Source organism: Pieris napi, chromosome 15, assembly GCF_905475465.1.
Source record: "Pieris napi chromosome 15, ilPieNapi1.2, whole genome shotgun sequence".
Classification (NCBI taxonomy): domain Eukaryota; kingdom Metazoa; phylum Arthropoda; class Insecta; order Lepidoptera; family Pieridae; genus Pieris; species Pieris napi.
In genome coordinates, this window is record NC_062248.1 from 854,251 (window position 1) to 870,142 (window position 15,892).

General features: G+C 34.3%; 2 protein-coding genes across 2 annotated transcripts; both read right to left on the reverse strand.

Annotated features, from left to right (window-relative positions):
* Positions 1-2,631: 2,631 nt before the first annotated feature.
* LOC125056938 lies at positions 2,632-4,043 on the reverse strand. The gene is made up of 2 exons (XM_047660308.1): positions 3,952-4,043; positions 2,632-3,814 (listed from the first exon to the last, which is right to left on the reverse strand). The coding sequence occupies exon 2, from the start codon at positions 3,812-3,814 to the stop codon at positions 2,954-2,956; it is 861 nt and encodes a 286-aa protein (XP_047516264.1). The 5' UTR covers positions 3,952-4,043; the 3' UTR covers positions 2,632-2,953.
* A 3,042-nt stretch (positions 4,044-7,085) lies between these two features.
* Positions 7,086-11,863, reverse strand: LOC125056642 (lipase 1-like). Its single transcript, XM_047659858.1, has 5 exons — positions 11,698-11,863; positions 9,835-10,036; positions 8,624-8,991; positions 7,700-7,858; positions 7,086-7,472 (listed from the first exon to the last, which is right to left on the reverse strand). The coding sequence occupies exons 1-5, from the start codon at positions 11,839-11,841 to the stop codon at positions 7,086-7,088; spliced, it is 1,260 nt and encodes a 419-aa protein (XP_047515814.1). The 5' UTR covers positions 11,842-11,863.
* Between the last annotated feature and the right edge of the window lie 4,029 nt (positions 11,864-15,892).

Sequence of the window (15,892 nt, forward strand, 5' to 3'; positions counted from 1 at the left end):
ATATAATTACCTTCATGATATGCATATTAATATAAGATTTTCCGATTTTCTACTGATTATGTTTCTTTTCGAATATCGTAAATATTACTTTCGAGGACTCGTAGTAATGTTATGGACCCACGATGTGAAAGTTGGCGTCCGCTATCAATAAGCATCCAAACATTTCGAACTTGTATTCCATTTTTTAATATATAAACATAGTTATAGTCGAACACTTTGTGCTGTTTAAAAAAGTCCTCATTTTCAAAGATTTTTTAAATCAAACTTGACTCGAGAGATGTTTTTGAAGGTAAAATTAGATTAGACAGTAGCTTCTATAGAAACGGAAATAGGACAGACACTTGTATACCAATTGCATGGATATTTTTGTGTATGACCTTTTTAGCTTTTTAGGGTTGCTAAGAAGCAACCCATTTCAATAATTGTTACGTCGGGAATCGACTCTGGAATCCAGCCACACATGTTATAATATTATGACTTATTGGTGACACGATCAACAGTCAGAAGGGCACAAGTTACTCGCCGGAAGTTGGTTTTCAAAATTGCTGTTAAGATAACATATACAGTACTGCATTAATTAATTTAATTAAATGTAGCTTTCACTGGTTCAAATAGTTGAAATTATAACAATTATTTATACAGTTAATTTTATTAATCAATTATTAGCAGTGACTAGATAGGTCAATCTAATAGCTTCTAAAACATCTACAATAAAACAACCTAATCCGTTTAACCACAAAGGCTTTGTTATAATAAAACGCCTTATAGAATTAACACCGCAAACTCGCTTTTACTAAAATTGGTCATTATCGCATCTATTATGTTCATTAATTTTCGTATTTAATGTACCCAGTTCTTCTAGCTTCACCGTTATCCGCAAATATTCCTAAATTCGCGTGGTGAGTCTATACAAAATCTGACTTGTCTTGAAACTCTAATCATATATAGGCTCTGTCATTTACCTTCGGCCTCTTATTTATTTACCACATTTATGTAGGACCATTGTATAGTTAAAACGCTTTCCAGTTTTTCATATTATTAAGTCATATTAGTGTAGTTTTCTAAGATATATATATTCGATATCTTTTCAATTACACTTAGTTTTTTCTTAATATAAATAGTAGTTTAAAATACAAAATATACATAATATATAAATACTCGTATATATCATGCAGAATTATAGATCAATAAAATTAATGACAAAAAATAGATCTGGTTGCTTCAACTGGTTCTATGATTAATAATGACGAAGTAACGGTTTTAATTTATCGTTATAAACATAATAAATCTCACGCTTATGAGTTATCTATAATTCATAGGTCATTAACCTACTAAAAACAGCGAACTATGTTTAACAATAGATACTTGACCTGTGGATTTTTCATAATTGTAATATATAACAGTATTGGATACTCCAAGTAAATTTTTATAAAGCAATCCGTTTTAAACTTACAAATTTATCGTTCTTGTGTCCCTTAGAAACAAACATGTAACTACAAAAAAAGTAAGTTTTTTCCTCTCTTTTTGTTTAAGCTGGGGTTTTTACACGCACCCTTTTTTTCGGTATGTTTATAGGTAAGGAATTTGTACTGTGGTATGGCCTTTTGGGGATCAAACCCTTAGTGATTTTTTGGTGTTTTATACCCTTAGTTTAATCGTAACGTTAAAATATAACAAGCGTTTTTATTGAAATTGTAAGAATACTACTATAGTATTTACACTTTAAACGTTACTCGAAATGTTAACCTCAGACATTCTTAATTATGTTTATTTATGCTTAAAAAATGCCAATATTTAAACAGAATTAACAATTTATTTAATTGTTATTTCATCAGGGTAATAAAGCCATTCTGTAAGATCGAGATGCAGACCTTCATATAATTGCATGTCTAATTAGAAGATATGTAAATGAATTCAATTTAAAACTGTAAATTTTTATTTTTATTAAAAGGAAAAATTCAGATACTATAACTCTCTTCGGTTTCTATTCTACATCAACAAAAATATGTATTTAACCAGTGGCGCTACAACCTTTTAGGTCTCAGATTTGTGTATCTGTTGCCTCTAACAGGCTAGTTGGTGATCAGCCTTCTGCATGACACACGCCGTCGACTTTTTGGGTCCAAGGCGCGCACATATACAGAAATTCCATTGGTTCACAGACCGGATCTACAACCTTAGGGATGAGATTTGCACGAAGACATTAAGCCAACACTGCTCCTGTATTTAAAGTATGTATTTATCCGATTCAGAACAAATCAATGACGAATTGAGACTAAACATATAAGGACTTCTTATCCATAATTTAAATGTTGCAAGCAATTTATTGTTATGAAGACTTAAATCAAAACATTTTCAAGCTTTTTGTATTGAACTTACATATTCGCAGTTTGCTTGCTTCTAGAAATGACGCAGTTATCATAAAAGGAAAGCCGTTAGACAATAAACATTTTATGTCTTAAAAATTAGCATATATATTATTCAGACTTGTTTTATTCCTAATCATAATTTATTTTATATAGAACGTAATTTGTCATACTAGGCATTCATGCTTAAATTGCCTAAAATTTGTTTTTAAGATAGAATTACAAATAAATACGAAAACAACATGTGTATAGATTTTCCTTAATTACGGTAAAAATAATATCAAGATAAATTAATCACTATTATATAAATACTAATTAAAACGTAAGATAAAATCAGTTAGGTCAGTTAATATTTCATCGTTTAAAAAATTTATTTGTATAATAAACGCAAATATAACATTAATCTATGACATTAAGAAATATACAATAACAAACAAACGTTTTTTTAACATTTAATAATGTGATATCTTTTCAAGTAGTTTAATTAAAGTCAAATTTTTCTTTAAGCTTGAATTAATCAGAAATACGAATTAGGATTAGAAAATATTTTTATGTAAATTAAATAAGATGACTTTCTTAAATATCATTTAAACTGTTACCAAAATTTGTAGTAACTGCCTACCATTTCTATCACTTTTTTTCCACGAATTCGACTCGCACATCATCATGTCTTCTTCAGCGTTAGCTCTGGCTTCGGTCTGTATTGTAACATCTTGCTTTACTTTATTTGTCACGCTAGCATCTCCCCTATTTCCATAATCCGGAACAGATCTCTCTAGTTTAATCTCTTGATTTATGTTAAAAATATTTTGTGGCACTGTTTCACTCTTTGTTACATTCTTTCGTCTTTCTAAGCGTATGTCACCATCCCTATTACTGACAGTTCCTCTGAAATTGACAATCACTGTGGGTTTAACTACAGTTTGCGATTCGCGATTACCCATTTGACTAAATCCAGTCAACGAATTTGTTACAGGTTTTTGTTCACTCACTGGTTCTTCACTTTCTTTTGTTTTGATTTTATTTTTGATAGTCGGCCTTGGGCGTTTTGTGTTTTTCGGTTTGAATGTGGTAGTTTCACTTTCTTCTGGCGAGTTTATGTATAGAACAATTTCTTCTTTTGCACTTTCGCCTTTTGTGTCATTGATGTCTAGGCTTTTTGGAAAACGATATTTTAATGTAGGCATTTCGAGTCTATCATTTCTTCTTGGAAGGAAGTCAAAGTCATCTGGTAGGTTCAGATCATTTTCGTAGTTAAATTTTTCGAAGTTTTGTTTCAGATGATTTTCTTCCTCCGAAAATTCTTCTGGTAATTGTGCTCTTATACGAAGTGATTCTATGACGTCATGGAAAAGCGATCGTCGTTGTTGGGTGGGACTTTCTCGATCTTTCGGTGGGTGCGCGGTGCATATGATCATTAGGTAAGCAAAGCAGATAAAACACTGCATCTGGAAAATTTAGATTGATTATAAATAATATTAAAAATATCTAAAATAGCTATTGCACTTTTGTTACATATTTATGTTAAGATTAAAAAGTTAGAATTAATTATTAAAGGGCCGTAGATAAAAACAAAAGTGGATACCTTGAATGTGCGCGTTAGAGTGAAAAGTAATACTCGGACTGACGGTGATCTGGAAGAAAGGGTTGATTGAACCGATGTGAACTGAGACAGCTGTGCTCAAGCGTTAGATGATTAAATAATAGTCAACACGATTTGTTGACAAAAATTTGCAAATTGTCATAGGAACTACATTTTAGTGCAATTTTCTTGAATTTTGTACTGTTTAAAAAAAATTGTATTAACATGAAATATTTATCTAAACTAGTTTCCGTAATTGAATTAATAAGCTTAGCCACACCTTTTTGGAGTGAAGTGTTAAAGCATGTGAAAATTACGAAAACGATTTTTTCCTTTAGATTTTATTGATGTTGTTTGTCACTTTAAATATTGTATTTTATTTTTAAAATATTAATAAATTAAATAAATAAATATTAGATTTCTTTATTATTAGAGCTGATTTACACAGGGTCAGTAACTGACTACAAATTCGAGGCAAGTCAGTGCTGACCCGAAAAAAACCCTGTGTAAACTGATTTGAAGTCAGTACAGTGGCTTGAAGTCAGCGCTGACTTGAATATTCGGACACGAATATTTTAAAGTCAGTTGGCGCCCCCCGCCACCCGCGCACCCCCGCGCCAGCCAAATAAACCCCGTATAAACAGACAAGTCAGTGCGTGGTTAGTCACTGCCGCTGCGTTGTAGAGTGACCACGTTTTTTTCGCTGGCGATAAAATGAAGCTTAGCGAAGACGAAACCTTAAAATTGGTGCAATTATATGGCCAGTTTGTACTCCGCAGGATCTTCAAATCGCAATTGTTTCAGCGACAAAGCAGAGCCACCAGTTTCGTTTCTATCGTCAATCCATTTTCTTACCCATTGTCGTTTATTTTTAGTTATCTCATTTTCTACCATTTCTATTAACTCATTCAACAGCAAAATTGATAAATTTTTCAACAAATAATTAAATCGTCGTTTCAGTTGTTTTCACGAATTCATTTTTCCCACTGACTTCACACACGTGTGGTCATCGTGAGAAATGTACCACTACTACTTACTTCATGTAAACAGTTAAAGTCAGTCGCGGCGCCGACATTGGCGCTGCGACTGACTTGTCTACTGACACTGTGTAAATCAGCCTTTATGTTAAATGTAGCTTTGGTCTACATTATTGCGTTCTAGGATTGTACCTGCCTTAATTGTAACAGCTCGATAAATGGACTATCCAACACAATATTATATAAATTCAAACCAGAAGGTATACTGAGATAGCGTGCTTAACCCAACTCTTCAGCTTTATTAACACAAATAACTTATAATTAACGAAATGGTGAATTGCATAAGTACTCATTCTTTCAATTTCTGTTTACGCCGTGATGAAAAGAGACTTTAATTACACTAACACCATCTAATGACATCTCACATTTATTTATTTATTGAATGTAATGCGCTATGTGTTGACAACGCCTGGATACAAGTAGCAACCTGTCTAAGTAAGGAATCTAACTTTTATAGAAAAGCTAGTCTTTAATAAGTCTGTTGCTTAGTGACGCATTTAGTTGCAATGTTTGATTCCTTGGAGCACCAAAACGATCTCGTGTTTGAAGGTTAATCATTTTTCTTGCTTATTATATAATGCATCCTTTTTTTTATGGAGTATAAGTGGGCAGGAGACGTCTCATGATCTGCCTATGGACACTTTTTCTGCATTTGATTTATTGAATTATTTATTTGTTCAATATCTTCTATTGATCTTATTTCCATGATATAATTTTGAGAAATCTTTTAAAAATGAACGCGTCAATCTATATATATATAAAAATGAAACCCGTTTTCCGTTGTCACGACATAACATGAAAACGGCTTGACCGATTTGACCAATTCTTTTTTTATAATATTCTTTGAAGTACGAGGATGGTTCTTACGGAGAGAAAAATTAAAAAAATTGAGTGAAGAAGTCTAAAAACATACCTTTTCTATATTCCCATACATAATATCCGTAATAATACTTAAAAGTCAATTTGAACTTGAATGCCATAATATCATAAAGTTCAAGAGTTAGTGGAGGGGTTCCGGAAAGGTAAATTTTTATTTTTTGACATAATGTATGTGTTGTCTTATCAACTTTCTTTTTTTTATCTTAGCTAGACCCGTGTCCCGAATAGCAGAATAAGTATTTAAAAAAAATAAAGAATCGACTGTTAGGCGGAACGATGTTCGCCAGGCCAACTAGTACTCAATACAATCACACTAATAATAATCAAGTATGTATCAAACATTGAGGTTTAGTTTATTTCAGACTTCTACTAGAATGGCGGCTGGAATAACGCTAGTAAGAACAGTTACGCCGACGTTATACTAGGTTTAAGTTAATCCGGGTTTATTAGTAGACAGTTTGCTTATTCTTAGTTTATTCTTGGTATTTATACCACGTTTAAGTGTACCTCTGTTACATTTAAAGAAGGCACGCAAGTGTGTTGGTAAATTGAAAATCATGATACTACTGGTTGTGTGACGGGACTCCATCACACAACCTCAAGGTTGTTAAATTTGTTGGAAAATATATAAATTAAGATTAGATAAAATTATTAATCAGTATCGCAGTGTGGTATTTCTATGTGCGCCATTTAATGTTCGCAAGGTAATAGAATTGTGTGGAAATCGGTATGCTTAGGTAAACCGTTGACACGTGGCTAAAGGCTGATAAACTTTACTTAAAAAAGAAAATGATTAATGAAACAAATGCAATCTGATGACCCAGTACAGCAGTGCCAGTACTATTATCTCCCATTAATAAAAAATCAATCAGCGTTATAGTACCTACCTACCTTCTTCTTATAGTGCCATGTCATTTTAAAGGTTGGCGATCATAATGGCTACTTTGATTTTAGATGACACACTTCTAAACAATGACTTGGCTTTGACCAAACCATCGTCTAAGATTCTTCAACCAAGACGTGCGTCTGCGGCCAGGTCTTTATCTACCTGCCACTTTACCACGTTTAAAAACGTTCAAATAAAGTCTTCTTTTTATCACAGCGTAAACATGATTTGGTATTACTAGCTGCGAAAGAGTACTTCGATACTCGACTAAGTATTATAATAAGGGGATTACGCTAAATTAAAATCGATTAAAATTAAAAACAAATTTTAATATCTCATTTATTATCATAGGATTTCATAATATCAATTGCCTTATCAAATACAAGATCCTTGGCATTCACACCCCACATGAAATCGACGTGACTGAATGTAGGTTCAGGCACCAAAACCTTGGTAACTGGTCCTCCCAATTCCCTGTACAATCGTTCCATATCTTCTAACTGTACGAACGGATCTTGTTGGGAATAATGCAGATAAACAGGAGCTTTGAGCTGCGATAAATCGTAATTGGGTGGTGTTTCTGTTCCATATTCTAGCAAGTTACGTAAAAAGCCGTGGTCATACCGCTGGAAGGTTTTCTCGACGATATTCTGTCCATAATGGACTATTTGACGCAAGGCACATCCTGCCGGTGCGTGAGCAAGCTTCACGGGAAACATGGTCTGAAAATTTAATTGTTTTAGACGTCCGAAAAGTAGTATATGAATTTTGTACTTAAGTAGTTTTACTTGTAATTTAATAATATATTATTATAAATATATTTTCAAGTTATTTATAATAAGAAATGTTAGATTAATTCCTAGAAATTGTTATACGATGTGGTTACTAAAGTGCCGATGTATTTTTCTGAATATAATAATGAACACATTTTAATTAATATTTTACATACAGCATTGTGTTGTGATGGATTAAAACCAACTAATGTGAAGAGTAGAGCGCTGCATATAGGCTGAAATTCCATTCCATCACCGCATAGCCTGGCTCCGGCCCATGTGATTATAGGACTCCTTGGAAATATCTCTTTTAGACCTAATTCTCCGAAGATCGTCTTAAACATGAAAATGGATTATGGTTAATTAAAATGTCAGTAAAGTGCACGATAGAAACTAAGATAGGTCATGACTGCTTCCGAAGGTTGGGTAAATCTTAGTCAAGTCAATATTAAATTCAGATTTAATTAAGTGCAAGTAGCCTGGTAGATAGTACCGGTGACCCCAGAGCTGGTGCTTTCCTCGCTCAACGAATAAGTATCGCAATACAGCGAGGAAATGCTGTCAGCTTTAAAGGTACTCTGCCACAGGGACCACACATTTTAAAGTAGTTGATAAATAGAAATTTATGATTTTTAATTATTATTATCATAACTAGGTTAAGAATATTGTAAATACTGTATATTTGTGTGTTGTAAATAATTAAGCGCAATAAATATTACATACCTACTCCACGAACTACTGAATACAAACATTGGTAAGAAACGTTCTAACTTATTTCAAATTAATTAAGAATTCTCTGTCATGTTTAATTTTGACGGTTTTCATTTAAATAATTTGCAATGGCTTCACCATTTGTACGTTTAAACATATCAACACGTTGAAAAATCTATTAGTGTACGCTTTTATATTCGCTTGGCATCACTATATTGCATTCCTTGGTTCTCAGTCAAACATATATAAACAATAAACTATAAGCTTCCACCTTTTCAGAATGCCAAATCATAAAATGACTGCTTCACGACTGATTTGAGAGCGACCGCCGATGCTAAAACCGCTGTGTGAGTTCGAAAAGTGAGTTACAGAATCGCAGGGCTGCTTACCTCTATAGCCTTTCTATGAGGTGCCAATGCCAAGAACAGTGAATGCGCATTATGAGCTAAATATGCAACGGGAGCCAAGGCCTGCATGGTGATAATCTTCTTATTATATTCAGGACGGAGAGACCCCATCACAAAGAAAACTGTTGTTCCCTGCGACATTCCAATATAGTGCAGTCCTGTTTGTCCAGTCTGTTCCAAGATATAGTCAATCATTGCTGGTAGATCCAAGTTTCCTATTTGGTCCCACGAAAAGTCCCAGAAACTGCCTTTGCCATCGTTTGGGTTTAATGTGAGGTGCTGGCGGGAAAAATAATTGCCTCGTGCGTTCCCTAGCCAAACATCGTAGCCGGCTTCCGCGAGAATATAGGCTAAAGACAAAATATAGAATATATGAAGATACTTTACAGTAGCTCACTGCAGGTTTGCGTTTTGAAAACCTTCGACCCCTACCAACATAATTGGACCCAATTATTTATCATAATCATAATAACTATGCAGTACCACCAACAGTAAGGTTTTAACAAGACAATAATATAAAATAAATCCGTCTTTACAGCAAAGAAGGATTTATATTTAATTAGTAAAATTTGTATATATTATATATTGAATATAAGCAGGGTTGACATAGTGGCTTCAGCGTGCGACTCTCATCTCTGAGGTCGGAAGTTCGAACCCCGGTTTTGTACCAACGGACTTCCAATGTGCGCAATTAACATACGCTCGGTGAAGGAATGAATCATGAGGATCCCGGCTTGCCTTAGACCTAAACATTCGACGGCGTGTGTCAGGCACAGGAGGCTGATCACCTACTTGCTTATTAGATTGACAACTGATCATGAAACACATTCATAAATCTGAGCCACAGACCTAAAACGCTACAACCGTTTTTTATTTATTGAATAGTGGGCACTACTAAAAAGCACTTAAATAAAGTTGATGTATATCTCTATATATATAGGACGGCTTAAATTAACAACGGCAACGCACTCGCGAGCCCTCTGGCATTGAGAGTGTCCATGGGTGGCGGTATCACTTAACATCAGGTGAGCCTCCTGCCTGTTTGTCCGCTGTTCTATAAAAAATTAAGATAAACTAATAATATACAATCAATAATATAGAATCAGCACTTACGTGCCTTTAATGTTTGTATTGATAAGCGTAGTCCACAATTTAAAAACATAAAGTTTCACTTGTATATACAATAGGCTTACCCAAAGCAGTACCAGGTCCCATAATCACAAAATCAGCAGAGGAGGATAGAATTCCGTGCATTAGAAGCACGGCTGGGCGTTTGCCAGGAGTGTTGTTCTGATTCCGTCCGTGCGGTATTCTGTGTAGACCTAATATGTACCCATCTTGAGTTATGGCATGGTGATGCTCGAAAGGGTAGCCGTATTTCTTTAGAAGGCCTTCCTGCAATTATTAATTTAAAAAAATATATTATCGTCTAGTGTTACCGTTATTTAATAATCCCATCCGCCACCAACGATAACACCGAAGATTTCGTGTTATCGTTATAATATGTGTTTTTAAAAACCATTATCAATTGTACCAAATTTTTTACACACATACTTTCTATTGCTGAAACGTACAGAACTCAGGTAGTTTCTGAGATTATCATGTTAGTACAGATAGACACGGATTAGTGATATATTTTTATGGTAATCGGTGGGCTAAAAAGTTCGTAAGCTGACTTGTAGATTGGCCCTATTAGTATTAAATGAAGTATGATTTTTAGTTAGCTTTAACCTTCAAAAGTCACGTGTATTTGAGAAGTGTCGTTCTATTAGTTTGTGAGATATTTTGAGTGAGGAAACTTTAGTTTTGTTTGAAAAAATTTATAAAAAGGAAGTTCGTGTGTTAATAAAGCTTAGTCTTAATAATGCTTTTTTTTTCAACATTGGTTGCCTGGAAGAGATCGCTCGAAAGCGATAAAGGGGCCAGTTGCCCTCCTTTTCATTTAATTTTGTCAATTTTATTATGTTATTAACAAAATTAAATTATATAAGACGAAGAAGCAACAAAGTATTAATAAATAAATCAGTCATTGAGAAGTAGTTTGCTAAGTCAAAACGAGGCGAAATTAGCACCTAGGACGATGCACACAGTGGACGATCTAAAAAGGCAGTTACTGACGAAAACAAAAAAGTACATAAAATAATTTTGGATAACCGAAAAGTGAAGTTGATTAAGACAACTGAGACCTTATGTATATCAAAGGAACTTGTTGGACATATCCTAGATGAATATTTGGATATGCGAAACCTGTATTCAAAGTGTGTGCGTGCAGCTCACAATCGATCAAAAACAAGCTGTTCGTATAAATCTGAAATTTTTGGAAAGGTTCAGCGACATATTGCCGTTCTGACCTCAAGAAAATGCTGGACAAAAATTTTGCGTTGATGAAGAGGTAATCGCCGAAACTGAAGCCTATTTTGAGGCTCAATGCAAATCGTACTATAAAATGGCATCAAAAATTTGAAGAATTTGTTTTCTAATCGTTTCTACGTTAGCCTACGAACTTTTCAGCCCACCTGCCCTGCGATTCTGTAACTCACTTTTCGAACTTACACAGCGGTTATCGCATCGGCGGTCGCTCTTTTAATTTTGCATTCTGATAAACAATAAACTACAAGCTCCCACCTTATCAGAATGCCAAATCATAAACTGCTTCACGACTGATTTGAGAGCGACCGCCGATGCAAAAACCGCTGTGTGAGGTCGAAAAGTGAGTTACAGAATAACAGGGCTGTTAAGTATGGATATAGTTGCATGTTTATATTAAGCTCATTTTGTATATATCTTCAAAATATAAACGTTATATCATTTCCTGTTCACGTTCATATTCCTGTATATGCGGATGCCGATAACAATTTTTTGTAAGATAACTGTATAATCCTTACCCCATATTAATAATAAATATATCAGTCCAACCCGTTTGAAAGTATTCATCTATATCTTTTCATCACAGCGTAAACACAATTGGACAGAAAGAAACGTAAGACTACGCAAACTTGAAGAACTCAATAATAATGATTTAGTTTCTATAATTAAATGGATTAAGCTATACATACCACATCAAGCTGGGCATCCTCTTGAAGGTTATCAGATATTCTGGATTCAAAATCCGTGACTTCACCAAGACCTTCGATCTCATTTGAAGGCCGCCATGCAACTGTGAAACTAACACAACAAATTAGCAACAAAATTCGCCCCATATTTCACAATAACAACAATATGACATAACAACATATATATATATAATGCCGATTAACTGATATATATTTATTATCGTTAATCCGATGATATAAACTGATTAACATCACATTGTAATAAATAAGGTATTTTCAGTTTTGGATATAAAGTTATCATTTTTAATTAATTTTGAATAAAGGATTTAGGCTTGACCTATATCTGATATTATTGATATATACTTCTGGGGATAATTAATATAATAGGTACACAATTATTTTGACACTATTACTTTACATTAGATTTATTTAGAACAAAATTGGTCTTCCTACATACATCATACAATTTTCTATGAGGAATATACATTTAACAGTAAAAATTTACAGATTTTTGTTAAAAAAAATAAATCGGAGAATTTATTCATACAAACTCACAAACATTTCCTTATTCATTAATCAAGATTCATAATATATATCTTATTAATTATATTTATCTAAATACGACTTATAATAATACAATTATCTTAATTCTGATAAAAAACCCTCACTAAATACTTCGTAAAATATAACCATTATCAGAAGAAATTCATAATATGAAACTACATAGTAGTTTAGAATGCCACTATTACTATAAACTATTCATATCATTTATAACGCCATCTAGTTTTAGCTCTATGAACTTTAGCGTAATCAGGTATGTAGTTATTTGAATAGTGAACAACATGTATATCATATGAATTAGTTTATAGAGCCGTATTAGAGATGGCGCTGTTAAAAATATATTTCTATAGAAATTTCTAAACCATGCATATTTTGTCTTTATCGCTCTCGTGCCACTATGAAAATAAATGAACGTGACATACTCTGTTTACAATTATAATTTGCCCCGCATGTCCAGTATATAGCCTAGCCTAGCCATAATTTTCTTTCTTATTTTTTGCTTGAAAGGAAAGCTGGTTTGAAGATCTGGGGCTAGTTATTACTACTTATGCTGATTTGCAATCGCTCAAGATGGCGGCTTGCTCTTTTCACGACCTTTCGAGATACTATTATCTTCTAGGTTAAGTTGCGTTGGCTTGTTTTCAACTTGGCGGCTTAATTTATTTCCAGCCGGTGCCCATGTTGCTGCGTATACAGTGTTCGGCTCCACCACTGCCATGTATACAGTATTCCCGGATGCACCAGATGGTTTTAGCTCCTCTTTTGAAAGTAATCACTTTTAATATTAATTGATTTGCGAGGATATGGTACAAAAATGTTATGGTGGTACAATCTAAAGTTCACATATTCTGCCACACACAACTGCCCATAGAATTTACATACATTATTAGTTATATCATTATAGTCAATTCTTATATTATTTGTAGTGATAAAATATCACAGTAATATATATTATTACGTTATCAAATTAATATTAGTTATAATGTTTCACGAAAATAATTAATAATTAATAGAATAATATTTTTTGTTCCAAAAGTAGTACATTATGTCAATTTTTAAAAGTAAGAAGATCTTTTATAATGTGCTATTTTGGCTTTGAGAGACTCACGTCTCTTCAATTCCTTTCTAATTTTTACATTATTCCGGTTTTATTTAGCTTTTGGTATTATCCTGATGGGACATGGCGTTTGTCTTCTTTGGTGCGAATTTTAGCTTGTTCAGTTCACACCCTTTCCTTCCCGTTTCGTACTATCACTCGTCTATACGTCAGATAGCGACTTATACCACCATGCGTTGTCAAAGGTAGCGGTTACTAGTTTTTTGTATTCTAAGCCTATTCTTGAATGCTCGTTTCCTCACGATATTTTCCCTTACAGTAATACGGTATCATTAAATTAAAATAAACAATGATAGGGACAATTACGGGTCATTGTCTCCTTAATAAACATATTTTTGACCTAGGCGCAACAGACAGCCCCTTGTGCAGAGGCTGTTTCAGCGCAGAGGAATCAGTCACCCACGTAGTCCTGGAATGCGAGGCTGTGGTTAAACAACCTACAGAAATCCTCGGAACAGTGAGGTCGCTCCATGAAGGTTCTGTGCTTTAGGCTGGCCTAATTAGCCAGGACTTTACGTAAAACGGACCTTTTGAGTGTGTGCGAAACCATACCATACCATACGGTATAATTAATACTGAATAAGTTCATTATGGTCGTACGAAGCAATTGCAATAATAAGTACAATAAAAAAGACGATGCTGGTAAACCGCTTTTGCTGATAGCATTTTGGAAATGTTACGTGACCAAACATCAATAGCAGTCTGTATCTAGCTATAAGCCGCTCAAAGAGCCGAATATTCTATGACCCGAGGGAGGCGAAATGAAAAGTTGACCTTTCGCATCCATATTTTGTGCAGAGCAGATATTACATTTAATATTTAAAGCTTCACGTATGCAACATCGTATTGTCTTATCAATTTTTCAATAAATTTTATTAGATTGAACTTGATATTCATACAAGCAATAAAAATAAAATTAATAAATCAGTGGCGCTACAACCGGCCCAGAGCTAAAGGGCCTCAGATTTCTGAATATGTTTCATTATCATTCAATCTAACTGGTAAATAGGTGATCAGCCTTCTGTGCCTGCCGTACGCCCTCGAATTTTTGGGTCTAAGGCAAGCCGGTTTCCTTCGATGTTACCCTTCCCCGTTCGAGCGAAAGTTAAATGCGCACATAGAAAGAAAGTTCTTTGGCGTACAGCCGGGGATCGAACCTACGACCTCAGGGATGAAAGTCGCACGCTGAAGCCACTAGACCAACACGGCTATATCTCATCGGCTAACATAACAACATTATTTCCCAACATTTTTCTCCTAAATCATTCAATCTCAACCAAACAGTACTCAACTGTAATAAATGCAATTTCCTTAAGTTGTAAAGCCGTAAACACATCTATCAAAAGCAGAACTCATAACGAGGCTTACAAAAAGCCTCGTCGACAAAGTTAGTGATCTTAACGGTTAATAATGAGTGTATTACGAGAAACATTCGGAAATAAGAGCAAGTCCGTTACAGTAACATTGCTCATTAGCTGGAGTTGTGACCCCCACTTTTTGCGACTAAAGGCGCTTATCCACTGCGATGTTTAATTAAGAGAATATATTTTTACATTCGACAACATACGCGGTGAATATAATAATAATAAAAGCCTTTATTGCTGTTATTACTTATACTAACATGAAAATGTGAAATACTTCTTTAAAATTTCTTACAAAATTAACACTAAAAATAAAAAATAAATACTAATAATTAATCAGAGAGCAGTGTTGGCCTAGTGGCTTCAGCGTGCGACTCTAATATCTGAGGTCGTAGGTTCGATCCCCGGCTGTGCTCCAATGGACTTTCTTTCTATGTGCGCATTTAACATTCGCTCGAATGGTGAAGAAAAACATCGTGAGGAAACCGACAAGTCTTAGACCTAAAAAGTCGACGGCGTGTGTCAGGCACTGGAGGCTGATCACCTACTTGCCTATTAGATTGAAAATGATCATGAAACAGATTCAGAAATCTGAGGCCAAGACCTAAAGAGGTTGTAGCGCCACTGATTTCTTTTACTAATAATTAATCGGCAAGCCGGTTGATTTCTGTTACACAGCTTGTCCTTGGACATAGGCCTCCTCTAATGGCTTCCACTCTTCTTTGTTTCTAGCTTTACGGAGCCACATAGGGTCAGCTACTACAGCTAGAAGAGTATATGTATTGAGGTAAATAATATACGAATTAACATTTAATAGCTTGACAATTGTCACAAGTTGACATTTGAAAGTTGAAAGGGTTTTTTTTAAATATAATAGGGGGGCAAACGAGCATACGGGGCGTCCAAAAAGGGCAATCATCGCAGCCCATAGATATTAATTTTTAGTGTATGCGTTGCCGACCTTTGAGGGAGGAGTACACTCTAAGTTTGAATAGATGGCGGTTGTATCTCTCAGGGAAGAAACCCACCGGCAGTTGAATCTGTGTTTTTATAAAGATTTTGTAATTAGTTTAGAAATAATATAATAAGAAAGACATAAATGAAATTGTAGCTTCATTTGAATTAAAACAGAAACAATTTGAGTTAAACTCTATCTAAC